Genomic DNA, 26,675 nt, shown 5'->3' with positions numbered 1-26,675 from the left:
AGGAAAACTTTTGAGTTTACCTTCAAATGAAAATTGTGAATACAAAGTCTGCTTTGAAATTTTGTGGGTTTTTTTTTTTTTTCCTCTGCATCAGTGTCACTCTGTCAGTAGAAGAAAGTTGTATAGAAGAAAACTGCTCCAGTTGTATAAGGGACTAGAACAAACAAGTTCATTGAATCTAAATCTTGGTATGAATTTGTAAAGTTGGAGCTGTTGAAACCTGCCTTATGAGTATGAATTTTCTTTTCATCATAAGAATATATGCATAAACTTGGGAACTCTAGCCCTTAATGGTCCCAGGTAGTTACTCCTTATCTTCTTGATGGTTCTAAATTCAAAGTGTTTATATATGTTATGGAAAAGACAACAAAATAGTGGTTACTTTGATTTTGAGACTTCAGAAGATATGAAAAAATAGAATTAACTTATAACCTGGAACTTCTCTTCTGTCCCACTCTCCCCCCAGGCCTTCTGGGAATAAGGGGAGAGGGAAGTGAAGGGAGGCAAACATGGGTTGCTATGAGAGATAAACATACTGTAGTGAGGAGTTTTATTGCCTGGAAACAACAGGACTGTTAGATATTATATTTACACTTTATTGTGACAGCCACAGAACTCTTTTCCTTTTTTTGTTGACAAACCACTCTCTTCTTAAAGCATGGTAAATTCTTGGGAGATTTAGATCTTCATTTTCTGTCATTTTTATAGTTCTGCTTCTGACTTAAGTCAGTTGTTTGTTTAAAATACCCAGCACAACGCAAGTGATCAGAAAACTAGGTCAGTGTTCCCACTGTTTTCAGGAGCCATCCTAAGACTGGGCCTAAGGGAGAATGCCAATGTCTCAAACCAAGGAGGGCCACAGCCAGGGCTCTACTTCTTTTTTGGACAGCTTGGATCAGAGCTGCTGATTGGGTGGCCTCTCTCAGGCAGAGCCTCTCCTGGAGGGAAGCTGCTCTGAGGCCACCAGTAGCTCCCGGTTAGACAGGACAGAGCCAGTGCGGCTCATACCAGGTAACAGGCTACGCAGGCTCACATGGATGTCAGGATCCTGGTGGATTTTTGTGTCACTGGTTTGATAAGCAAAACTGAAGCTTCAAAACAAAGTGTGCAGCTAGGCTGGATGAGTTTTGTGTGGACTTAAGTGTTCTTCACAGCTCATACAGCTGGGTAGGTAGCTGTCAGTTGTTACCTGTGTAGACAGGCGTCTCACAGTTCAGCATCCTTTTCTATCCAGATTTTATGAGCCTTGAACAAATGCAGCCATATTGCAGGGGCTTACATTACCTCCAAACACTTAAGAACAACACATTTAGAATAAGAATAGCAAAGAGGTGTCTGACCTTTACTTGTTTCTTCTCATAACATGGCAGAGATCAGGAAGTTGGTATGATCCTTCTGTCTTTGCATGCAGTCTGTCCAAGCAGGTATCTGGGGTCACACTTAGTGTGAAACATTCTCTATTTCCTCTCCCGCTTTCTTCCTATGCCTTCCTTCTGAACTGGGCTACAAAGTCAGGCAGCCCTTTCTTTTTGAACACCCAAAATATGGTTGGGAATGTCTTGTGATATGCTACCTATATCTGAACAGAGGTGTCTACTACATATTTTCATGCAATATGCTGGAGAACTTTAGTTATGTAAAGTTAAGTGACTGGCAAAGTCTTTTTTGTTAGTGGTAACTCTTAGTTTGAGAGGTTAGAAAACGTTTCTTGGTCTCCACAAGAAATGTGCAACTTATGCTGAGTGAAGCAATTGAAGAATTATTCAGTATTAAGGTGTTGGTCTTTTAGATTAGGCTTTCAAAATAGAGGAAATACTGACAGTCTTTGTTCTTAATTTATTCTGTGTGCATTGTAGGAAAATTACAATATATAGTATTTAAAGTAGAATACAAGTCGTTAGATACTCTCAGATACTGGAGATATCGGTTGCTAACTGTAAAACTGATTTACACTCAGGTGTTACTGTAGTTTTGATTTGAGCTAATGCTATTACACGGTTGTAAATTTTGAGCTTGGATTTACAGTGGATTCAAATGTCATACTCGCAAGCAGTGTGAGTCCTGGATTCATGCAGCTGTATTATTCCAGCTGCTCAGCCAAGGACAAATAAATGTATGATCTCAGTTCATGTGTGTTTAAAAATAGAGGGGATTTTGTAGAATAGAGCTTGGTCTGAATAAGACTTACTGAAAATGAGATAATTGTTTCTCCTGACTCAGCTTTTCAATCTCACTTAGGTTAATTCTAACCTAAATTTGTATAGTAAGGATACTGGGGAAAGAAAATAACAGAAGCTTCAGATTAAAAGGTGTCTGCAATACTGCTAAGTTGTGCTTGAATCAGCTCATATCATCCTCTAGGTAGTGGTTGTTTTATAAGTGTGTCAGATTATTTTCTTTGAGACACAAGTTGTTGAAGGGTTTTTTTTGTTGTTTTTTTTATTGCCTAATTCATTTTCTGAGAAAAGTGAAATCTTAAGGTTTCATTTGACAGTAATCAACATAATTTCTAAACTATGCTTTTGTATATATGATGTTCCTTTCAAATAACAGCATTTCTAAATGAATGCGCATTCTCTGGGAATGTTTCCTTTTCCTCAGTCACTCAGTGCTGTTATTTACAAACATTCCACTCTGCAGACAATTTGTGTGGCAGTACTTGTGCTTCTCTTGTGCAGATCTTACATTTTCTTATTTGCCATGATCTGACTTCTCTTTCATCCTTTGTAATTGTTTACGTAGGCAATCATGGCCAACAAAAATTGATGTACCTCAGGATCTGGAGGATGACCTTACAGCTTCTCCTCTCTCCCATGCCACTGTTCCTCAGTCACCAGCTCGCATGGCTGAGAGTGTTCTCAACGGCCACAGGAGCAAGACCCTTGGTGATTCAGCAAAGAAGGAGGACATCCCCGAGTTAGCTGGGCCAGCACTTTCAGCAGTCCCATCTGTGAGCTTAAAACCCACCACAAGTGGCCGGAAGTGCTTGTTCAGAGTAGAAGAGGATGAAGAGGAGGATGAAGAAGATAAGAAACCTATTTCTCTTTCTACTCAAGTTGTTCTGCGCCGTAAGCCTTCAGTCACAAACCGACTTACTTCAAGAAAGAGTGCACCAGTCCTCAATCAGATCTTTGAGGAGGGTGAGTCAGATGATGAGTTTGACATGGATGAGAACTTGCCACCAAAGCTCAGCAGGTTAAAAATGAATATTGCTTCACCGAGCACAGTGCATAAACGCTATCACAGGAGGAAAAGCCAGGGCCGGGGCTCTAGCTGCAGTAGCTCAGAAACAAGCGATGATGACTCGGAAAGCAGGAGACGCCTAGACAAAGATAGTGGGTTTACTTATTCCTGGCACAGGCGGGATAGTAGTGAAGGGCCACCCGGCAGCCAGGGAGATGGAGGTGGACAAAGCAAACCAAGTAATGCAAATGGAGGAGTAGACAAAACAAGCCCAAGTGATAACAACAAGGGTGGGGGGAGCCCCTCTGGTAGTTCTGGCGGTGGCACCAACACTTCAGGTTCCACTCGGCGATGTGCTGGATCTGGAAACTCCCTGCAGCTGTCGTCTAGAAGTGCAGGGGAACTGGTTGAAAGCCTGAAGTTTATGAGCCTTTGCCTAGGCTCACAGATTCACGGCAGCACCAAATACATTATCGATCCTCAAAACAATCTGTCCTTTTCCAGTGTAAAAGTACAAGAGAAATCAACATGGAAAATGTGTATAAGCTCCAGCGGAAGTGCAAGCCAGGCTTCGTCCCTGGGCAGCCTGAAATTTTTTTCTGACCAAATGTCAGTCACAGCAAACAAATTTGAACGGATAAAGAATAGGAACTTGAAAAACAGTGTGCTACAACTACCTCTCTGTGAAAAGATGATATCTGTGAATATTCAGCGTAACCCAAAGGAGGGGCTTCTCTGTACCTCCAGTCAAACCAGTTGTTGTCATGTCATTTGATGATGACCTGATTTTAGTAGCTTGATCTATTTGACAGCATCAATCTTCCTGTTCAGAGCAGTGAACACCTTGTCACGGACCCCCTTTTGTTGTCTTAAAAGATTTTTAAGTGAGCTTTGAGCAGTTATTTATTACACTTTTAATTTTGTGTTCGCTTGATGGTATGACAGTGCATGGTCTTTGCATGCTGCTAGCAGATCTGTTTTTCTTTTTAAACAAAACAATATTTTATTGTGTACTTTTTACATTTATAATTTTACTATGAAAGATCTGGATTAAATTAATATAAGTATCTGGATCCTAATGTAAATGGAGCACTTAGAAGTTTCCTGTTCTGCACTTAAATTAGAGAGAGAAGCTTTTGTTTGCTTGTGAAATGTTAATTCTTGTTCTGACCTTCTATGATAACTAAAATATGTGATATGTGGCATACTTCCATGTGTCTGAAACAGAACCAAAGCAATAATGTTTTGATGCTGAAAACTCTTCAGGGAGCTTTCAGATGTTCCAAGGCTTGTACAAAGCAAAGGTGCACTGAAAATTAGTGATCTTGATGATAATTTTAAACCCACACCTATTTGTCTTAAGCTATGATATGGATGAAGTTGTGGCTCAAAAATCAAATGGAAAAGATCTTTTTTTGCTAGAGGTAGTTTTCTTTCTTTCTTTAAAAAAGCAAGTAGATTTGTAAGGCAGCTTTCTTCCATAGAAATGTGTTAATATTGTAAGCAGACAATCTTCTTTTTTAATAGAACAAAGGTAAACTATTAAGTCTACTTCTGAGTTTTTACATTCTAACTGAAAATAAAAGTATTTGTATGAATTACTTTTGTTATTAGTATATCATGACACTTAGTATTTTAGGGGTTTACCCTTGTAGACCTTTTCCCTTGTCCTCTCCTCCTCTCCCTGTTATTTCAAGAGGCAATAAGGGATGGAAAACCTTTTGGGTAACTGGATTCAGACTGAAGTTGTTCTTGTAATTACATATTTCTCATTATTACTCTTTTTAAGACTTAAGATACTGCTGTTCCCCACATGTGCCCTACTTATTTTCCCTCAGTAATAATGCTTTTCATACAGTCAGTTTAAAATAGCATATAGGAAAGTATTTATTTTGCAGCAATTAACCTTTCTGTTGGGTTTCCCATTGCCATGCCATGGTCTTGACTTAGAGTATTTCTGCACAAAAGGAGACTTGACCAGATGAACTAACTTTGTGGAATTTTATTATTTAGAATAAAATATATTGCAGTTTTCTAGTTTTGGGAAGGGCAGGAATGTTTTATTTTTTTCACGCTGTGCACTAGGTCTTCTAAGCAATGCCGGTGAGACCTAGTGGTAGTTATGTAGCAGTGCCCTGGGCAGATGCTGGGTGTCTTGAGAGGAGCTGATGGTGTTAAGCATCCCCTAATGCTTGCGGAGTGGTCAGATATGAGGCCTTTCACATCCACTGCAGAGCAAGTGGAGCACCAGAGAGCAGCCTCACGCCTGGTCATAGGTTCAACAGTTCTTGTTGATCAGTAAGAGACTTTACTGAGGGAGCATGAACAGTGTGGAGTGCTCTGACCCTCACTGGGGATTTTATGTTCTGCTTCCTAAGCAAGGCAAGGACAAGTGTTTTACTCCTTTCTGTTTTGAACTGCACTTGCAGTTTAGTCAGCATGACACTTGTTAGAAATTAAAAGCTACAAGGATAGATGTGTGGGTGAAGCCATAGAACACGTTTGCTTGACATTTTTGAGTAGGGGTCTTACCAAGGGCCAGAAATGCGATGTGTGGTTCACAGACAGTGAGTGTAACATCCGAGTAGGAGATAAGTTTATAAAGGGCATTGGCAATAAACTTATTTGTTGCAGCTTTTTTCCAAGTATTGTAAATACACTTTCCTGATATTATGTACAGCCTTGGAATGGCACCTGTTAACTAACCCCAGGTGTATTTTGTTTCCAGTGTTTTTATATACAACTGTATATATGGTGCTCATTTTGGAACAGCTGTGTTGACCATTTATGCTGCATAGTTGTATCATACATAACCTTAGAGTTGTGTGTGGCTGGTTGAACCTTTGGGTGTACAAATGTTAGTCTGAGTGGTGTCCTTTACCCATTTGTTGACAGGTGAATGATTGTGCATGTGGTGTATGTTGTGTTATGTTGTCACGTAAGAGGAAGGGCAAGAATAAGCACTACAGTAAAGATAATATTGGACCAAACTATTTAGAGCAAGTAAACAGTTTCTTGTACCCCTTAATGTGTCTTTAAAAGTTGCATATAGTTATAGTAGTGTATAAATTAAATATTGTGGAAAAACAGTCTTGTATTTTTCTGTATGTGTGTATATAAATATATATATTAAAAATAATGTACCTCTAGCAACTTAATCTGTATTTAAGACGTGACAATCTTGACACAGTTTTAAGAATTTAGCAGTCTAAATAAGGAGAATCAATGAACAGAAATAGAAAAAAAATCCTCACCAAGAAAGAATCTGTGTGTTAAGAGGGTACAGAAGTATCACCTGATCTGATTGCTTCCAGCAGTGTTTAGCTTCGTTGTTGTATAAGCACTCACAGTGTGCGACAGAGATGGAAAATCTGGTTAATAAAAGCTGTATCTTGATTGATGCTTAAGCTGTGGTTTGCATGTCCCTGTTTCTGCTGGGGCTCAGGGTGCAGGGGTAGCACAGGCAGCACGTTATCAGTGCTGGCCAGGTTCATAGAGGGTGATAAATTTGAGCAGAAAGCAGTAGATATGTAAACTCAGCTGCTCTGAAAAATAATAGAACCACAGCATGGTTTGGGTTAGAAGTGACCTTAAGATCATCCAGTTCCAACCCCCTGGCATGGGCAGGGACACTTTCCACTAGACCAGGTTGCTCAGGGCCCCATCCAGTCTTGCCTTGGAGGTTGTGTGGGGATGCATGTAGGTTTGCAAGCTCCAAGTTGTTCTCTTGCACAGATCAAATGTGTTCATTTGGGTTTAAATGCTGTCACGGCTGGCATCTGCTCAAGCAACTCTTCAAAGTTCAAAGGCTGAGGTGGCTGCTGCCGCTTCAGCAGAACCTCAGGAGGGTTTAAGAGCTTTAGTGAGCTCCACAAGCTGCTGTCCTGCAGAAGAACCCTGCTGCTGCTGCACCTGTGCAGCTGCCCTGTGGGCAAACCTGGTGCTGCTTGGGCAGCTCAGCAGTGCAGCACACAGCAGGTTTCAACAGCTTGGATGCAGCAGTTGCTGTGTGTGTGCCTGCAAGTTGCTCAGTCCTGTCCCAGCCCCATGTGCCAGTCACATTCATGGGAGAGGGGGAGCGCTTCCCCCCACTGCTGCAGCTCCTGGGGAAAGCAGCGTGCTTCACCTGCCTCAGGGTGGTTCCCTTGTTAGATGAAGGGTGGATTGTACACCTCTTTCCTGATCTGCAGAGGTGCTTCTGACATCTAGTACTGATTTATTTATTGTGAAGATGCAAGTTGAAGTTCCAGCAATACCTAACCCAGTATTATTCTTGTTCGCCATGTGAAATGGGTAGTGGTAAAAACCCAGATGTAGAACTGGGGCATGTGTGACTGCACACCACGCCAAACACTAAGGCTGCACCCAAGATCCATCACTGCAGTATAAGAGGCAGCTCTGCCTGTTGCTCTGCTCCTGCAACAGGTACCACCATCCCTGCAGTTAATTCCACCTCATTACAGCAACTGCTTCACAGTGCCTTGTGCTGCAATACTTGGGCTCCACGTGCTGGAAAACCTCTGCTCCCGAGTGTTCAATCTCAAGTGGAGTCAGAGCAGACTGCAATAAACAACCACAATAAACAACTGCAATGCCAAAGCTCAAGTCCAGGCGTGTGCTCTCACCCTCCTCACTTGCACTCTGCCATGCCTTAATGTGCTGCTCATTCCTGTGTTTCTTCCAGGGCCCTGTGAGGAGAGGGCAGGTGCTGGTGTGTGGAGTGCTGGGCTGGGCTGGGCTGGAGGGTTCTGGGACCATCTCCAGTGCCCCATGGAGCCATCTCTGGTGAGATGCAACTGGGACCCCTCAGCACCACCAGTTCTTCTGCAGGGTTTTGACTGCTCAGGAAACGAGAGCTGTAACCAGCCAGGCATGGCACAGACACCAGGTGCTTGGCATGCTCACTGGGATTAATGACATTCAGCAGGTTAGGTAATTACACACAATTAATGTGTGATTGCTTTATGATGGGCTGGTTGTGTGAGGCTGTACCCACAGGCTCTTGCAATTGGGACCTTGGCCACTGCTGGTGATCGAGATTCCCAACTCTGGCCAATGTAAACGGGGCAGGGGTGGGAGTGGGCATGGAGCCACCAAGGACCTCACAGGGCCAGGACTGTGCCTGAGCAATAAAATGGGTGACAAATCTTGTACCACCTGCCTTTTTATGACACCAAGGCCAAGCAGCAGTATCTCAACAGCTGGTACATGCAGTAATCTCTCATTAGCTAGCTGGTTATACAGCAATCCCAGGGTACATGGCCAACCATAAACAGAGACCGGGGCAAACCAGGATGTCCTAAACATTGGCAACAGTCAAGGCATGCTGACAGCCTTTCCCATGTTCGGTTTACATGGATGAATCAGATCTGTCTGCCACTAATTCCTAATTACCACTTGCTGTCAGTAAAAGGTGAGTAATAACACCTTGAGGTGACTGTACCTGGGAAAGTGTAACAATGACTCACTTGTCAAGTGGGCCCTGGCTGAAGCCAGCCCAGCTCCCTCATGCAGGGACAGTGTGGGCTGCGCTGCCCTTCTTCGGAGCCATGGCTGTTCCCTCCTTGAAGCACAGCCTCTGGCTACTTTGTTTCTGAGCTTAAAACTGTAATTACTTGTAACAAGGTGACTCAGTTGAGCCTATCTGTCCGTATTACAACTGACATCGATTTCTGTAAGTCAAGAATCCTGATGTGGTGACAAAACAAAGTCTATTATACTCAGGGAAAAAAAAAATCCAGATGATGTCTGTTCACTTTCCCAGATGGGAGAAGAATTATACTGCATGAAAAAATTGATGCTTTAGAGGACCTGTAAAGCTTGGGGGTTTCGTAACGACTTAACAAGGCCCTCAGATGTGTCATGTCAGATCTTAGCAATTGGTTTCAGCAAGCTGTTGTGTAACCTCTTCCTATTCCCTCCCTCTTGCTACTCTCTCTTGAGAAATGCCAGGCTGGGGGAGGCAGAGGGGAAGGATCTGTTTTCCTCTCTGTGCTCTTGTGTGCCACAGGCCTGGGAGAGGTTCAGCTCAGCACTGCAGACCTGGAAGCCAGAAGAAATGGCTGATGAGCCCTCAGGGCATGCCAGGATTGCCCTCATCACACCACGCTGACAGGAGCCATCACTGCTGTGTTTAATATGGAGCAGCAGGTGCAAGGCTGACAGGCAAGCTGCTGGGCTCTGCTGTCAGCCTCCTGGCTGAGGCAGGGGACACAGATCCCAGAGAAGGCACATGGTGGCATTAGCCATGGCTCCCACTGGCTTTGCTTATTGGCATAAGGAAGTAAACAACCAGTGCAAGGCTCCCAATGAGAGTTGAGATCAAATCCCTCAGGCCTAAGTAAGCTAAAGTACCTAGAATTGCTTTCCTGCCTACAGAGGAAACTTTCCTCATGCAGTGTTCCCAGTGTTGCAATGTTCCCAGTGTTTTCTACTGTCCTCAAGTCTGCAGGAGGTTCTACAGGCCAGCAAGTACAGCAGAGATCTTTCTTGAGTCAGCAGATCCCTCTGGGGCACAGGGCAGTTAGACCTGTGGCTCACAACCTACGTGCAGGAACCCACCACTGTCTGCCTGAACGGCAATGCAGCTTCAACTATTGCACACCAACTACTTGGTACCCCTAGGGAAGAAGACAGAAGACACCAGGAACCAGACACCTCTGACCTGGTTGGATTTGTTTCCTTTCATTCCAGTGCCTTTCCTCTGTAGCCACTGTGCCCTTTGCTGTTGCACCTTGAGAAAACCAGCTCAATGGCCTCCTATTAGTTCTGTGCCAGTGGGACCTGAGCATGGGACACAGTTACCTACACTAAGAGCACACATTCAGATGACACAGCTTGTGAATGGCAGTTATGGTAAATCTCTTATTTATTCTTCCTAATACTTTCATCTGAAAACAGATTTTTGTCTGGAGTTTCATTCAGTTTTTACAGACTGAAAGAAAACAGCAGAAAGAAAAACAAGTAGAGGCAGAAGCACCGCCAGAAACAATTTTTCTCTCAAATGAGAAATGAAAATAGATGATACCATGAATGTAAAAACCAAAAGCCAGGATCAACCCAATACTAAACAGTATAAAACACAGAAACACATACATGCAGCCCAGTGAAAGGACAGAGCAGTGTACAGAGGAAGATAAATTTCAGTTCAGTGACAAAATGTTATATAGCAATATACAAGTAATATTCCTCAGCAAGCTCAAAAGTGTACACTCTCCAGGACAGAAACACCGCTCTGTTATAACTGTAGCATCTGTTTTTGCTCTAAACCAAGAATTCTACCCCTATCCAGTGCAAACTAACAATAAAACAAAGAATTCCCATATTGCTGACTCAAGCTGTGGAAGGTCATATTCCTCCATACCCACTAGCTTTAGGAGAATCCACATAAACAACAGTATTATCCCCATTCATAGACAAGGAAACTAAATGGAAGTGAAGGGATTTGCCCCAAGCAAGGGCAACAGCTAAGGTTCATTATGTCACCAAGTACTTAAACCTTACTAGAGATTTTCCTGTTAGTCTACAGAAAATAGGAGAACGGAAGGACCTCAAGGACAATCACAAAGTCAGTTTGCAAATACCTACCCTTTTTCCTTTTCTAACCCATCTCAGAAAATCATTTCAGACACCTGATACAGCTGCCATCAGCAAAGCACACCAGCTTTACACTCACAAACCAGCACAAATTAGCAGACCAGCAGAATCCCTTCAGAATGGCTCTGACAAGCTCACAAGAACATATTCCACCAGGAACCCATCCCACAGATTTCTCCTCTCCTGATGTGTTCACTCAAACACAGACTAAGCAGCAGGAGCAAAACTTGAGCAAATGTGAAGCTACATCAGATCAAGTGGGCAAGAAACTGCGATGCTGAGGAGCTTTCATGGAGAACATGCTGGTCCTCTCCTCAGAAAAGCTTCAGGTCTGGGATCTCTACAGTGGTGCAGGAAGGGAGATGTGCTCTCCTAGAGATCCCTGCCATGGCTCCAGGAACAGGCTGTGAAAGAGCAGCAGCCCTGAGGTACCTCTGAAATAGCAGCAGTGTGGGGATGCACAGTGGGGCAGCAAGAACAGAGCTGTGGCACAGATTTGCTCCTCTTCCCAAAGGAACTGAGTCATTCCTTACTGGGTCATGCTTGCAGAGTCTGAGAAACACTAATTTTAATCTCCAGACAGAATACATTATTCTGGCTTAGTGAGATCACCGCCATGGCAGGAATCTGAAATGTGCAAAGTTGGCAAATACCTTTATTATTGTAACAGCAGATTTTTCCAACAGAACTCTACTATTGCATAGAAATAAGTTACATGTACCAAAGATGAAGGTCACAGTGTGAGAAAATAAACTGTCTCAAGGTCACAGGAGCAAACACTGTAGATTTTGGTCCTACTGCTGTCAGAAAACTATGAAACATCAGGAAAACTACTTTGTGAAAACCAAGGAACAAAGTCATATATGCACTACATACGCAAGTACTGGTATATCAAGTGCTAAGTTTAACTGATCTGTTACTATCAGTTCATTTAACCAGCAGATGCATTCATACAATACTGCAGTTCAAAATTCAGGGAAATGATACCAAAATCTAGTGTAAATTAAAAAATAAATACACTTCATAAATTACTGAACAGCAATCTGCTTCCCCCTGAATATGTTCCACCCAGCTTCTGAAAAGGTTCCTGCTGAGCCTTATTTAGATAGCTAGCACACAGGGGTGTATAATGCATACTTTATGATAGTTATGTTCAACTACTTCTCATATCATACAAAGAACCAACATGTATTTCATTATGTGATGTAAATTAATTTGCTAAGTGCAAACAGTAGCTAATAAGTAAGTCTGAAATAATACAGGACTGATAAGCTATTGTAATAAAAGAACAAAAGGGGCAGTAACCCCAAAAGGACAATACACTGAATTAAATACTAGTCAACCTTCTTGGTTTTTGTTCTTTTTACAAAGTTGTAGTTGAAAACTCTAGAGAGCTTCTGGATGCTTACTCACAGGATCTGGTTTCAATCACTTGAAGCAGGGTGAGCCTGGCAGATCTCAACCAGTGTAAGCTGCAGTCCTTTATTTGGTGTTAATTTCACTAATGGTTGCATATAAGAAACAAAGGGAGCAGGAGAAAATACTTTTTTTTTTTACAGTGTCAGGCAAAGGATATTTACAAAGTGTCCTATAGGCAGGTGCCACCTACTCATTAGATGGTGAATGCACGCTCTGAGAGTGACACATCCTCATAAACAAACGCCCAAGTGGTGCTGGCATCCACATGTGACTGCTTTAGTCATCCTCATTCCTTCATGTTTACTCCTTCAGTGACTCAACCGTAAGCTTCATTTGCTGTGAGAGAAGGGGAGAAAGAGAAGGTAAACTGAGTGCAGGGGCAGTGTGACAGGTTGCACAGACCAGTAGAATCAGAAAGGAGCACACTTCTGAACCAGCTGAACAATAAAACTACACAAAACCATGAAATCCAGATTTGAAACTGCCAGTATTGTGCCTGACTTTTACAAAAAACACACTTTTAACAGAGGTATTGCTTTTTCCATCAAAAGATTCAGCAAATGTTGATGCAATTTATATGTTAATGAATCTATTATTTTTGTGATGAATAATGCCTCACACTGAAATTGCCCCCTCTCCCTCAGGCTTGTGATGGGGGGAGCTGCTGCAAGAATGGCAAAATGGCTGGAGGAAATCATTGCTGTGTGGGAACTGTCTTCTGCCCCTCTAGGTAGTACCTGTGCTCAGGACAGTGCACTGTGCGGACTGGCATTGCCACTGCTGCTCCTGGGACTCCCAGCCTCTATCTCTGGTCAAGCCTGCTCAGGGGAACTGGCAGCCACTTTATCTTTCCTTAGGCAGTGCTGGCTGTTCCTAAACAGCAGCAGTAAGCACAGACAGGTAGAGCTAATGGGCTTCACTGGAAATCCACCCTTACATTTAGGAAGACATCTATACCAGGTTGGAATTAAGAACGCTTCTCTCTGAATCACAGTTATATTAAAATACAGGATACACCTTTGAGACAAATTCAGATAAGCAAAATGCTCACCACAATGAAGGACTGTGATACCAGACTCTCAGACACAAATGGGATTAAAAATTAAGTTGCTGATCATTACTTCTTGGAGCAAACATTCATTATGAAGACACGAATACAATTTGCTTAGTCAGCAGGAGAATCTACCTACTGGGCAAGTGGTATGCACACTTTTAAGGCACATTCTCAGAGATGTAAAATTTAAGCTCACCGTGAAGTTTCCAATGCTGCAGAGGGGTTTTGATTTAAGGCAGCCTTAAATATTTCAGTTTTTGAAGGACCTTAAAAGGTCAGTGAACTACTGACATAACACTGCCCCAACTGTTAAGCTGTAACTCTTATTCAGTATTTCTGTATTGCCCTCATTTTTTCTTCTTTTGCTGTTGAACTGAACAAAAACATCCTGTGATATGAGAGGAAGCAGACTGCTATGGTGGTATGTGTTATTTACAATCCTGTTGTTAACCATTATTGTTTTCATCACCTTAGGACATCACTAGAGAGATCTCAATGTGAAATCAGAATAACAATTCCAGGTGTTGAAAATACTTGCTGAGTAAGAGAAACCAGAGCCACTCTTTGAAGCTTTTTGTTGAAAAGGATGTTTCATAACACAGAATTCAGAGGCAATAAAAGCAGAGTTTAAACTGTGCCAAAGGCATTTCTCACACACCACCTGGGGCTACCACCTAAGGGTCTTGTAACATCTGGAAGCCTGGAAAGCAACCTGATATGCAAAGAGCAATTCAGTGACTTCAGTCCACAAAAAAAAAGGTAAAGAGACAACACTCATAGGAAGGAGACTTCATGGAGACCAGTCCAAAGGACAGGATGAGGAGCAAAGGAGCAAAGGCAAGGAGATGTTGCAATTCAGGAGGCCATAGGCTGGTGTCTGGCACAACCGCCTTCTTCAAGGCAATTTTGGCAGATGTGGAGAGAAACAGACTGGACATGAAAAAATGTGAGTGATCATATGAAGAAATAACTTATGCAGCTTCGAACTCCTGTGTAATTTCCATACCATCCACCCAGTGGTGGACAGACATCTGCTTCTGAATTAAACTTCTTCACTGGATGCTTGTACTTGATTTTATACAAATGTCCCAGTACATATGAGCTATTAGAAAGATAAATACCTAATAATGCAATTTAAAAAAATGGAAAAAAGAAATTGCAAATACAGTGGACACATTAATTCAATTTCTATCCCATAACACAGATACCAGATTTCTTTAACATAACACTATCTTTCCTCTGCTGCTAGTCTGTGCCTGAACCCATTCCAGAACATTACTCTGCATGAGAAACCCCACCTGCAATAATTCTTCTTTACCATTTTCATCTGTATTTCCATGCCATCTATAAGGGAAGTAGAATTAATTTGTGATACAAATATTCATATGATTCTTCATAGCAACAGTGCAAAAAAAAAGCCATAGCTAAATGGTAGAATACAGACTCCTCTTCTGCATCCTGATTCACTTATGTAAATAAACGTACGTATAAAACTATAGCACCTTAACTGAAGTGACATCAAACCCTATCGTAAAAACATAAAACAGAAACAGAAGACAGCACCTCAATTCAGTTCATGATTCATAAAATTCAAACCTAATGCTCTTATTTTAGAATAATTTTCTAAATTCTTAGTGTTCTTGTAATTATACAGCGATTGATGAGGAATGTAGGGAACTGGAAAAGAGATTTTTATTCTCTCATTTCTGCAGGGCTTGCTGGAGTCTGGAAAAAACCCAAGCACATTACTATTAACTGTGAGTAGATGGTAATCTGTCCAAAAATTCTGTACAAACAGCACTACTGTCATGTATTTTTTAAGGCCCTCCTAATTTTAACTAACTAACTAACTAATCTTATGCTAGTATTCTCTTATGGTAACCTTATGCTAGTATATTTAAAATGTATGACAAACAAACATATTTCCCAGCTTCTTCAGTGGGCCAGTGAGTAGGAAGAGCTCTTAAAATAGCTTCACATGCTGCCATGGAATACACAGCCTGAGCAAAACCAGTCCAAATCCAGTCACTCTCATATTTCAGGAAATGAATCATAAGCAGTGTGAGAGCTGCATATTTAATTTCTCCTTTATAATTTTTAATACCAAAACGTTTTTGGCAGCTCCTCTCAGAACCATCACTTCAGCATGCAGAATGGGGTGGCACCAGTAGGCAGAGAAATTATTTGCCAAGCCAGGCTGAAAGATTTTTAAATTTTCTTTTACTGTGAAAGGAAACGTTCCTTTTTATTGGGAAAATATTTCTCTGGAACAACATATGGCAAAGGGAGTGTACTTTTTCTCTGATACTGAGAAAGCAAACTGACAAGGTACGTTTTCAAGATCACCTTTTTTTTTTGTAAGTTTTAGAACCTTAAAAATATAGAAAAGGAGGTATTAAAATCTACTCAATCTACTTTTCAAACCTGCTAGATACATAATAACAATGAAAAACAACACTGTTGAGGGGTATTGAAAGCTGAACTAACCAATGGCATTAGTTCAGAAAGAAGTTGGCACAAGAAACTGTTCTTCATTTGTTATCAGCTGAGGGTTACTAGAGAAAGGTTCATGCTTCTGTTTTGCAAATGAGGTGGCTGGTGCAGATAACTGAGGGCGCATCCCTGCTCCCTATCAAGCTAGGCCTGGCTCTGTGCAGCACTCAGGATCACTCCGTGAGGCTGCACCAACTCAACTGTCTGTTTTTAGCAAGACACTTAATGACACTGCATGCAACACGTAAGTGAAGCACACGTTTAAACTAATATTAGTTTACTGTAGTGGGGCTATAGTGCAGTTTATTCTAAAATTCTACGTTTAGGAATTGCTCTAAATGTTTGTCTGCTGTAATTCAATAGATTTGTTATTTCCATTTTATTAAGTTTAGATTTCTTTGTAAAGCACGTATACATACAGTACTTTCAGTGGAAATAGCAAAAATTCTTCAGTGTGGTTAACAAATAGGCTTTACCAATTACTTGGGTTTCACTACATTTCAATATCAAATATGCTGAAAGCACTTTAATAAAACATAACAGATACTTTCACACCACAAGTACAGTTGCACACCAAACCTGGAAATCAGGCTACTGCTCACAGCCAAACCCACAAATTTTAGTACACAAGGTACTAAAGTGTGTGGTTATCAAGGGCTGCTTAGTTTCCAGTTAGAGAGTCCACAGAAGTCTGATCTTGTGATTTAGCACTACAAACAATACTACTTAATGTATGTAAGTAAAAGAAATAGCTACAAAGATGAACTAACAGAAACACACAGTAACACCACAGACCTCAACTAAAGCAGAACCAGTTGAGTCGCCGAGGGATTTACCACCAGCAGTAAGGGACTGGTTTAATCCACAGCTTCACTGGCAGTCCAGGCGGCTTCTGCATGGCACGAGAACTGTAGCCCACTTTCATTTTCAAACCCTGCACACAGAGCTCATGGACAACGGGATGATTTGCTTTGTAGGGCTGCTTTAAAAAAGGACATCATATTCCCACACGTGAAGCCTCATTCTGTCCCTGCAGCTGAGAAACCTGTGCTGCCCTTCACAAACCCTGCTCTGCAAATCCATCTGTGACCTTCTTTCTGCACAAGAGGATGACAGATAACCCAGCATATCTGCTGTTACCAGTGCTCGTTTCACACACACTCATGATCTAATCACTCTCCACTTTCTTGTACAATTTCTATGGGACAGCCAGCATTTTATCAAGAGGCTCGCAGTCTTTGCATTCTTCACTTCTATTTATTTGTTTAATGTTAATTTCTTGCTGAGCCCTGTGTCAAATGCTTAGAACACTGTTGTTTTCCAGTATGCTTGGTTCTGGCATTCTCTAATTACTCTCAATTTTAACACTGTGTGTGTTAACACCAACTGCCAATTCAACAACCCTAGGAAAACAATTTGAAAGAATCAAAAGCATTTAGAAGTGAAAATCAATGAAACCAGGAGTTAATGACTCACTGCCTGATGCTTTTCCATATGCATACTGAACATACATATTTGTATATATGAAGAACAGACATGCAAATAGCCACATAGTTAAATATAAAAATGATATAAAGGCAGATGTTTATCAGCAACTTCATTTTCTGCTTTTCCTGTATTCACCATGTAGACCAGCTCATTAGCAGTTTACTGTTACATACGCATCTTTCCCACTTTCTCAAATTATTTATAATATGAAAATATGATGGATATATATGAAAATTATTATTTCCTAATGGTGAACAGTCACATCAAAAGTAGTTTCTTGGTGAGCTGTTTGCTGACAACGACAAGAACTGTATCAGCTTGATCTGTAAGCACCAGCCAGCTATAGTAGCGGCAAATTAACACTCACGTCAAAGCTCAGTTAGTCTCTTCCACATCTAGTATTTCATTCTGTGTAAAAGTATAAAAACTTATTTAATGGAAATTTGTTCTCACTGATTATAATGGTGGGAAGTTGTGGTAACTTCATATCTAGAACCACAAATCTTCCCTCAAGGTTTTTGCGTGGCATTAAATGCTCTTTTCAGGAAACAGAGCTGAAGGACTTTATGTCTAAGGTAAATTTTAGCCTGATTTCTGACTCTGAACAGTTTTTCAACAACCTCTTAGTTGCTATAGCTAGAGATGATAACTAACCGATGCTTGCTTACAGTAGTGATAAACAGCTTCTAGTATACTCCTGTTTATAAATTCCAGGATTTTTGTGTCATACCACACAGGCACAATATAACACGGAATGTTTACTTTCAGTAACTCATCCTGTACAACCCTCAAGTCTTCTTGAAAGCTATTGATTTCCAGAATGCAGTTGCCCCCCTACTGAAGCGATATGACAGCAGACTTGTAGGAACATTTGCACAGCTTCCTTATTTATCAGAGCCAAGACCAATGGCCCTGTGATACTACAAACCAGAGAAAACAATTCTCTAAGAAGCAAAGCCATTCATGAACATTAAACCACCAAAATGCTGGTTTTTGATGAAAAGGTGAGAAGAATTTAAACTGAAAATAACAAAGAAATGCTGAATTGTGTAGCTCTCACAAAAAGGGCTCTGTAAGCAATTACAATAATTTTGAAGACTGAAAAGATACCAAGCACTGTACCTATTATTCTCCTTACCTATAGGCTGCATCTGGAATACTGTGTCTAGTTTTGAGCCCTCCAGTATAAGAAGAATACTGATCAGCTTCTCCAAGTCTTGTCATAGGACATAAGATGGGCAGAGAGTTGACGCACATGCTCTGTGAGAAAAAGGCCGAGCCACCTGCCAGTATCTACAAGGAGGTTAGCAAGGAGATGGAGCCAGGCTCTTTGCTGAGATGCACAGCAACAAAACCAGAAACAAAGTGGTCAAAGAAATAAGCCAAAAAACCCAACGAAACCAAAATTCACAAGGTTAACTAAACACTAAGGGGTGCAGGGAGGTTCTGCAGTCTCTATCCTCAGAGGTTTTCAAGACCCAACTGGAAAAAAACCCAAGCAATCTCGTGTGAATCTGGTGTTAACCCTGCTTTGAGCAGGGGGTTGGAGTAGAGACCTTCTGAGGTCCCTCCCAGGCCGAGAGATTTTTATAGTTGTTCCTACAGGAACTGTGACAGAGGTTTGCCTGGACTCTACAGATCCAGAGTGGGAATTTGCTGCAACAATTAGCAGATAACAGCCAACAGCAAAAAAAAAAAGGTAATTCTGTTCTTTCCTTTCTTGTATGCTTAATTCATGGCAGAATACTGTGTACAAAAAGCTGGTGTTAATGAAACAATAAGCTTGCAAAACTGGTAAGTGCAGAGTCAGGAAACTTGCAGATTCACACAATACGTGCCTTGGAGTATTATGCCTGATTAATAGTGCTGTGAGCCACAGCAGACAAAGCAGCCTCACTTGTACATTTTTTTCCCGATCTACTTCATATTGTCTCTGATTTAAGTTGCAAAGTATTAATTAATACTCATTACAATATTCTTGTGGTATTAGTCACCCTTTGCTGAACCTTATTTTAGTTCAGTAGATAGCACAAAAATGTGGAAATAGTAGTAGAAGACCCATAGTATCACAGTATTTTCTTCAGAAGTATAGATTATGTATTCTGACCTTCAGAACATTTAAATTATTTTTATCTTGTTTTAGCCCATACTTTTTAAAATTCACTTCACCATAACTGGTCATTTAGTTGCAAAGTGAAAGATAAATACACAACATTAAACAGTATGTGTGAATGCTTTAATTGCACTCACAGATGCTGGATCAGCCTAACAGATGTTCTCTCCTCTTCAGCTTATACAATTACTTCTCATGCAATAAGCAGCTAGTTCATAGATTTTGGAGTCAGAAATTACTGACTAGCCAGGAAAGCAATAACGCAAAAGCATCCAAAGTAACATGACCCTGATCCTGTCTTAGAGCAGAGGGGTGGGTTGCACAGTCCTATCAGTCTTGTTTCTTTGACCTGGGGCAAACAGACTTTACTACAGTTTAAGGATGCAGTCTGTCCCTAGGTTAACAGCAAGTTAACAATGCTCTAATAACTTCAGGGTGAGCTATGATAGAATTTTATTTTTTTCAGGACTTCTGGTTAATGCTAATTACCAGCTTGCAGTTATTAGTTACAATCAAGGAAAAATGGGTCAAACAAACTATCCGTCCTCTTTGAAGTTTAACAAGCTTACACACTAAGCAGGATGCTCCTGAGTAGGCAGTTACCCTTTTTGAGAGTTTAACTAGGCAGCACTTTTTGAGAGTTTAACTAGACTTCTGGACATTCATATATATGGGTATGGACATGCCTGACACCAAAGCACAACTGCACACGTAGCTGAGTTAGCCTTATACCAACTGTAATAGCAGTAGCAGTGCCTGGCTAAGAACCAGGTTGCTCAGTACATGATAATTTACTCCTTAAGCTCACGTGCTATGCACTCATCCTGCCTCATGATTCAAGAGGCACAGCTGAGAAATAGCAAAACCAGCAAAGCAGAGTCTGAAGAAACACCAGCACCGGTGGCAAAGGACTGGAATATGGTCTGTGATAGCCAGCACTCCTTTCTCCTCACATGGGAATGATTTAGTGCTCAGGTGACACACCTCACTACAGCTTCTGAGAGAACATACATTTTGGTCTAATGCTTTCAAGACACGCAAAGTTATTCCATTTTTTTTCCATCTTAAGGACAGGAGGGACCTGCTGGGTTACAGACAGATTTTGTGGGAGGCTTGCATCTATAACCCAGCAGGGTTTGTGGATCTGTAAAGAACCCTACTCAGTTTCCAAAAAAAAACCAAGTGGTAACAACAACAAACATTACTCCTCTATTCAGGGAATTAATGATGTAGTCTAGATTGAACTTCAGGTATGAAACTAAGAACCCAGCTTCAGAGACTATATTTGGAAATTTCTGTGACCTAAATCGAATATAAATAGCAGATAAACACAGAGGGTAGGTACATGGCTGTGTTCTGTCCTGCTACCACAAACCAGCCACAACACTGCAGGCACACCTCTCCTGCAGTACGCAAGAAGCTCCAGACTGAAAAATAAGTCAGATAACTTCAGAGAAATCACACAACTGAAAAGCAAAAGTAGAAAATATTAAAATACACTTGAAGTATAAACCAAATGTTTAGAAATCAGACTTCCACACTAAGTGCTGGGCAGACACATAGCAAAAGCGACCAATGTTTTGAAGGTTTTTTTTCTAAGAAGGAATTTGCCTCTCTGTTTATCTGCCATTATCAACATGGAAAGCAAGTTTAATTTTGAAGTTATTGTTACCATAGTATTAAAAAAACATTACGTTGCAGTAAAGCAGGAAAAACTATTAAATGTTTAAATCATTTGGTGAAGAACTATCCTCAATTCTACTAAAGAGTTTAACAGGCAAGGAATCCAAGAGCAGCCAAAGGGACATGCCAGATCATCTTACTTTACTTGTTCACCTCCGCTGTAGAGGCTCTCCTGCCCCAAGTACTTCATCCTCATAATATGATTTCCAGTAATATTTTCATTCTTCTCTTTCTTTTCAAAGCCAAGCTTTCTTCTACTTCCTCTGGGGGCCCTGCTATTGCCTAATCACAGCCCAATAAGAAGTAATCAACATAGAGCTGGTAACCAATTGCTAGTTACAGTGTTTTTATAAACATTCTGAAAAAAACTAGTTATACCAATTTTAAAGTGTATCAAAGGTCTCTACACAGATATTTTTGGAATGGCAATGATACCAGACAGAATTCCTTCTTCACCAAAGACACCTGTGACAAGGCAAATCCCCTTCCACCAAGTACCCTGCTCCTTGGGAAGACCATGCACACATGAGTTAAACAGTGGGCTAAACAAAAGTACTGATCAGTTACACATATTGATTTGCTTTTAAAAATACAATTAAGTTGATACCTATCTGATCAGATAAAGTCAATTATGCAAATTAGTTATGGCAGATTTATGGTTTAATCTGACTGAGGGAGTTTGTTAACTAAGAACAGAGGATGAGAAAATATAATGGGGAACTACATGTTAGCTCTGCTCTTTGCTTTATCCTGGGCATCTGCTTATTGCCACTTTGAGGCTTGGCTTACAGAAACCCTTGATCTCATAACCCTTATGCAGACGTACACATATACACAAAGGACACATATAGCTTATTAAACTTGCCATTTTCATTGAAGATACACAACTGGACATGAAGCATTACTCTTACAGAACTACAGAAGATTATCTAATAAGCATGTAGGAGAGTCAGAATTAACTTTCCTTGAACAGATATTTTGAAAATGAGTATAAGGTTGGTTTGGTAGTTTCTAATTTTCCATTTCTTCAAAATGAGTAAGGTTATACCATCTGACATAGTCCTAAATACAGGTATAACAATATTTATGAATTACTCTGTAGTCATTTGAAACAACTTAGCACAGGGGTAAAGGTCTGGCTTCCTTGAAGGCAGTGGCAAAATTCTTGCTTACTTCTGTGAAGTCAGACTTTATGTGCTTCCTATGATATGAGTGAAGAAAACAGTTTTCCTTTTTTCCAACAAATCAGTGGAAAGAACATCTCTTTGCTACAGGTTGTTTGCCACATTTGCTCAGATGTGAAGAGATGTAGTGCTCATTTGGTCTGCCTGCTTTTCACTACAACAAGGTACACCAGTGAGGTACCACCACGGCCTAGGCGCTCTTCCTCCGTAGCCCCCTTTACAGAGCTATCGGTATTGTTGTCAGGGACCCGAACAAATTGTTACGGTTTTCTGCCTCTAATACTATCATCAATTTCTTTGAAAAGTTTTATGAAGTTATTTTGCAATAAAAAGCAAGCTATGTAAAATTAAAGCTGTATAACAGCTACTACTTTCAGGCTGAAGACAAAATAATATTTAAGCAGCTTTGTAACATGAAGACAAACAACAGTCTGTAGATATGCTAAACACTATTGTGTCCTCTGTTTCCAAGATCTGCTTTAATGCCTTGGAATACCCTGCAGACTGGAAAAATGTGGGAATGATTTCTCAGTACTTAATTTCATTATTTTCAAGGCTTGAGAACCCCATAAATCTCATTTGCTCCCTGCTAACTTAAACTTTGTGCAAAACAATACATAAAGGCATAAGCAGATTACTTGTATTATATAAAATACATATAAATTTATGAGAATTTAATAACATTGTAATTTACTCCATATTTAATAACACTGTCATTTTAAAACTCCATATTAAAATTGTTGCCGTCTAAACATAATACTGAAATTATTCTTCTACTTTTTCAACCCAAACCTTGGTCTATGCAGCCCTTCCATTCACAGAATTAGTCAATTTTCATATGCCTCCTCATTTTTTTTCCTGCTTTTTCTTTTCTGTAAAGTGATTTTGCTTTCTTTATTAAAGCATTTTGCTTCCTTTCCTTCTTTATTTCTTGTTGATTCTCTGACTTGTGTTCTAGTGTCCTAGTTGCACCGTCTCCCTTACATTTTTTTATTTCCAATTTCTCCAAGCTGAGAAATCGCTCCCTTCTGCATCTAAATTCACTGGTTGGTAAGGGCCAAATCTGCTGGCAGAAAAACTGCCAAGAGGACTGGTCCCTGAGGCTGGCTGCTCCCTGGTGGGAAGAGAGCCACACTTCTTCCACTCCCATCACCCTGCTCTGCTTTTCAGGAGCAGTGGGAAGGAAAGGAGGAACAAAGTACTGCCGGCACAGCCCCACTTTGCTGCTCTGCTCTCTGGATAAAGCCTGGCAACAAACTGAAGCCTAGAAATAAAGGTGTTGAACAGAAATATATTGCTTCAGTCCAGCCTCTCTTCTAGACTGACTTTCTTCTTTTGCTTCAATGGAAATTAAAGCTAATGGTGCCAGCTTCAGCATGCACTGAGGGATTAACTATTGTGATTCATGTTAAATTGCCACACTAATTTAATTCTATCAGACCTCACAGCTTTACTTTGAAATGGTTCTTATAAATTGCAAAGTGCTTTTATGGTATCCTGGGTTACCAGTACCATCACATTCCTATTTCCCCATTTTCATCTATCACAACAATAAATATATTATCTAGCTTGCAACCACAAATATCTAAAATAATTTCTCAACATACTAGCTGTAGCACATTAAATCTCTGTTCTATTGCTACAGAAACATTGTACAACATTACCATTTGTCAGAAAATACATGTTGGTTTATAGATTTTATAGTAAGTTCATAAAAATAGGTTGTTGCATCTGTCAAACCCCCCCCCTCCCATTTTAAAAAACATGCCAGTAAGTGCTGTCCAAGGACTCTAAATAAATGTTTAAGACATCATATGATTTTGCATCAGTAAAGTGAGTTAATATTACCCCATGAGTCACCTAGTTAATTCACTGTAAATGTATGTGATGGCATAAGATGGAAGGTGAACACATATTTCCACAGATCCTTCAGAGCAAATCAAATGTGCGAGCAGGGACAGGACAAATAATTACAAAATATTAACAAGCTGCAAAAATCCATTTTCTGCACTCTCAGCTTGGTATTATGTCAGTGCTCACATACTTATGCTTCCTTCCTGGTGCTGGGGACAGCGAGAAAGCAAAGACTGAAAATTCCATGTATGATAATAGTACCAACAGAACTGCAAAAGCCATGGCAGTCAGCTACATCCTCTTCTAATAACACACAAATGTAGCAAAAGATTTCTTCAATAATCTAAAGTAAATACTTCCCACATACTAAAAAAGAGTGCATCATTTTACTTATTAGTAGGAAATAACAGTAATTAGCAGTGTAAGGAAATACATCAAAGGAAAAGAGTAAACCCAGTAAAAAGAAACTGAATTGTAGGCTATGATTTACAAGGGTGCATCTACAAAAGGAACTCAAGAGCAAACAAACACACAGATTCTCAATTTCTCTCTCTGTACCTGTATACTGCATCCATCCCTATGTAAAAATATATGGAAAAAAAAATCAAACACATAGAAGAAAAAGACGATTTTAGCAATGCAGTTTCATAGGAATGAGCAGTGCTGGCATAAATACTTGTATATAAAGGGGCATTATCACCAATATTAACAGGAGGCTGTCAGGCTTTGGTTTCTATGTGCTGGTTTTTGCTACATGTTACTCTGTATTACTAAGTAGTAATCTCATACATAAATAACCTTGAAATAATTATATTTGAATATTGCAATCTTATTAACTTTTGATCAAATAAATGTATTGTACTGAAACTGCCACATGCTGAACCTGTTTCTTGACTGTGTTTAACCCTTCTGCAACATGGGAATAACCACAAATAATATTGGAGAAAATACATAAATAACACCTTAACAGAATTTTCTCTCTTACGTAATCTGCACAGATTTGACTAAAATAAAAGAAGTCTTTGTCCTGTGCTAGTGAATGAATCTTTTTCCTTGATTTCTGCTGATCAGTGAAAAACTAGGAAAGAAAATACAACTCAGAATTACTAAAATCCATATAAATGCTCCTGTATTAGACGTTTAGCAACAAACTGGAACATCCTCAGTGGCATTTAAAATAATCTTGTTTTTGAAGCAGATATGAAAATTCTTTTGATGCGTGACATCAGCTTAATACTAACTGATATAGAAAGCAAGCATCTGCTCCCATTAATCATTATTCCGAAGTTTTTTGTTCACTACATTTCCATATACTTCTCAGGGAAACAACAGGACTGATTACTCCCAGAAAAGTAACTGGATGAACTAATTAACACCTTGCTCTAATAATTTCAACATCATCAAGTTAAAAACAAGTAAGGGAAGCTCTGGGTGTGCCCCACCTGCAGAAAAAAGGTGTCTTCTTACCACATGTGAAACTTTGAGTTTCTAAACTAGGCAGACCAACTGAATTCTGGGCTTGCTCAACAGTACTTCCATCAACCCAAACCCATCTGTCATTTCATTAAGATTTTACCTCACCACTGGTTACCAAATGTTACCTAAATCTGGTAAGAACAGACCTTTCCAGCTCCCCAGAGATGACCAAACCTTTTTCAAGAGACAGACTAATTTGATAGCATCTCTCAAGTCAGAAACAAAACAGCAATTGTGTTATTCTTTTATATACATATAGGAGTACTTTAAGCTTCTGAAAAAATTCATCAGCATAAGAAGATGCTGCTAAGAAACCCCATCCTTTCAGTGAAACAGGCTTCCTTAGTTTTTCAATTTATTTAAACCATTCAAGCAAAGAGGGCACTAACACAGAGCTTCTCTTCAACAAATATCCAGCAATCCCAGTTTTGTTTCAGGCAGCCCTGCTTCAGTGGCATATGAAGTTGTCTTTAAACATCCAGGGCTGTGCTGCTGCCCAAGCTTTTTCAATTCCTTTCTTCCTAGGTAACCAAAAGCAGTTGACAGGCAGAACTGTACAAAGCTTTTGCAACATGTATGACCAAGCAGACAGTGGTGACCTGTATATGTAGCACAGATGTCCAGAAAGACCTCTGGGGCAGGAACTTGTGCATTTTTATAGAGAGCTAAGGCAACAGAAGTCATAATGTGCACAAGCCTTTGAAGTGCTATAACTATATAAACACTGCAATATAAATAGGTACCTACCACACAGCTCTTTTGTCTCAATGTCTGACCTGAACCTTAAAAACCTGGGTTTGGTGAGCCATTCTGGAGGAGGTAACATCTCCTACATAACAGTTACCAAAATAGCTATGAAGACTTCTAAAATCCTGCAACTTTTTCCTCATTCTTTCCTACCAATGGAGTCAGCATACACATACATCTGCTAAACCTTCAAAATATTTTATCTGCAATGAAATTTAAACTCCTTCTAACATGTCTTTGAACTAACTATGATTGGTCACATCACCGAAAGTTTGATCAACCAATCTGGATATCATTAGAGGAACGTCACTCAAAATACCATCACATTTTTGCCTAGTTTTTTAGTCATGGTTTTATATTATCCCCATTTACCTGTGTATCAAAT

At 40.2% G+C, this 26,675-nt stretch overlaps 2 protein-coding genes across 3 annotated transcripts in view; one reads left to right on the top strand and one right to left on the bottom strand.

Moving 5' to 3' along the window:
* SNRK (SNF related kinase) overlaps nt 1-6,590 on the top strand; it is a 39,936-nt gene extending 33,346 nt beyond the window's left edge. The window contains exon 7 of the mRNA XM_061465037.1: nt 2,743-6,590. Within this exon, the coding sequence (XP_061321021.1) occupies nt 2,743-3,958 (1,216 nt within the window). The 3' untranslated portion in view covers nt 3,959-6,590. The remainder of the gene's footprint in view (nt 1-2,742) is intronic.
* A 5,653-nt stretch (nt 6,591-12,243) lies between these two features.
* Nucleotides 12,244-26,675, bottom strand: part of ANO10 (anoctamin 10) — a 118,829-nt gene continuing 104,397 nt past the window's right edge. For both annotated transcript variants that reach the window (XM_061465026.1, XM_061465027.1), the window contains one exon: nt 12,244-12,534. In XM_061465026.1, the coding sequence (XP_061321010.1) occupies nt 12,499-12,534 (36 nt within the window). In that variant the 3' untranslated portion in view covers nt 12,244-12,498. The remainder of the gene's footprint in view (nt 12,535-26,675) is intronic.

This window comes from Pezoporus flaviventris, unplaced genomic scaffold, assembly GCF_033815535.1.
Source record: "Pezoporus flaviventris isolate CSIRO_AGI_PZ_B2104156 unplaced genomic scaffold, CSIRO_AGI_Pfla_v1 ptg000037l, whole genome shotgun sequence".
NCBI classification, from domain to species: Eukaryota; Metazoa; Chordata; class Aves; order Psittaciformes; family Psittacidae; genus Pezoporus; species Pezoporus flaviventris.
This window is presented reverse-complemented; position numbering and strand designations above follow the sequence as displayed.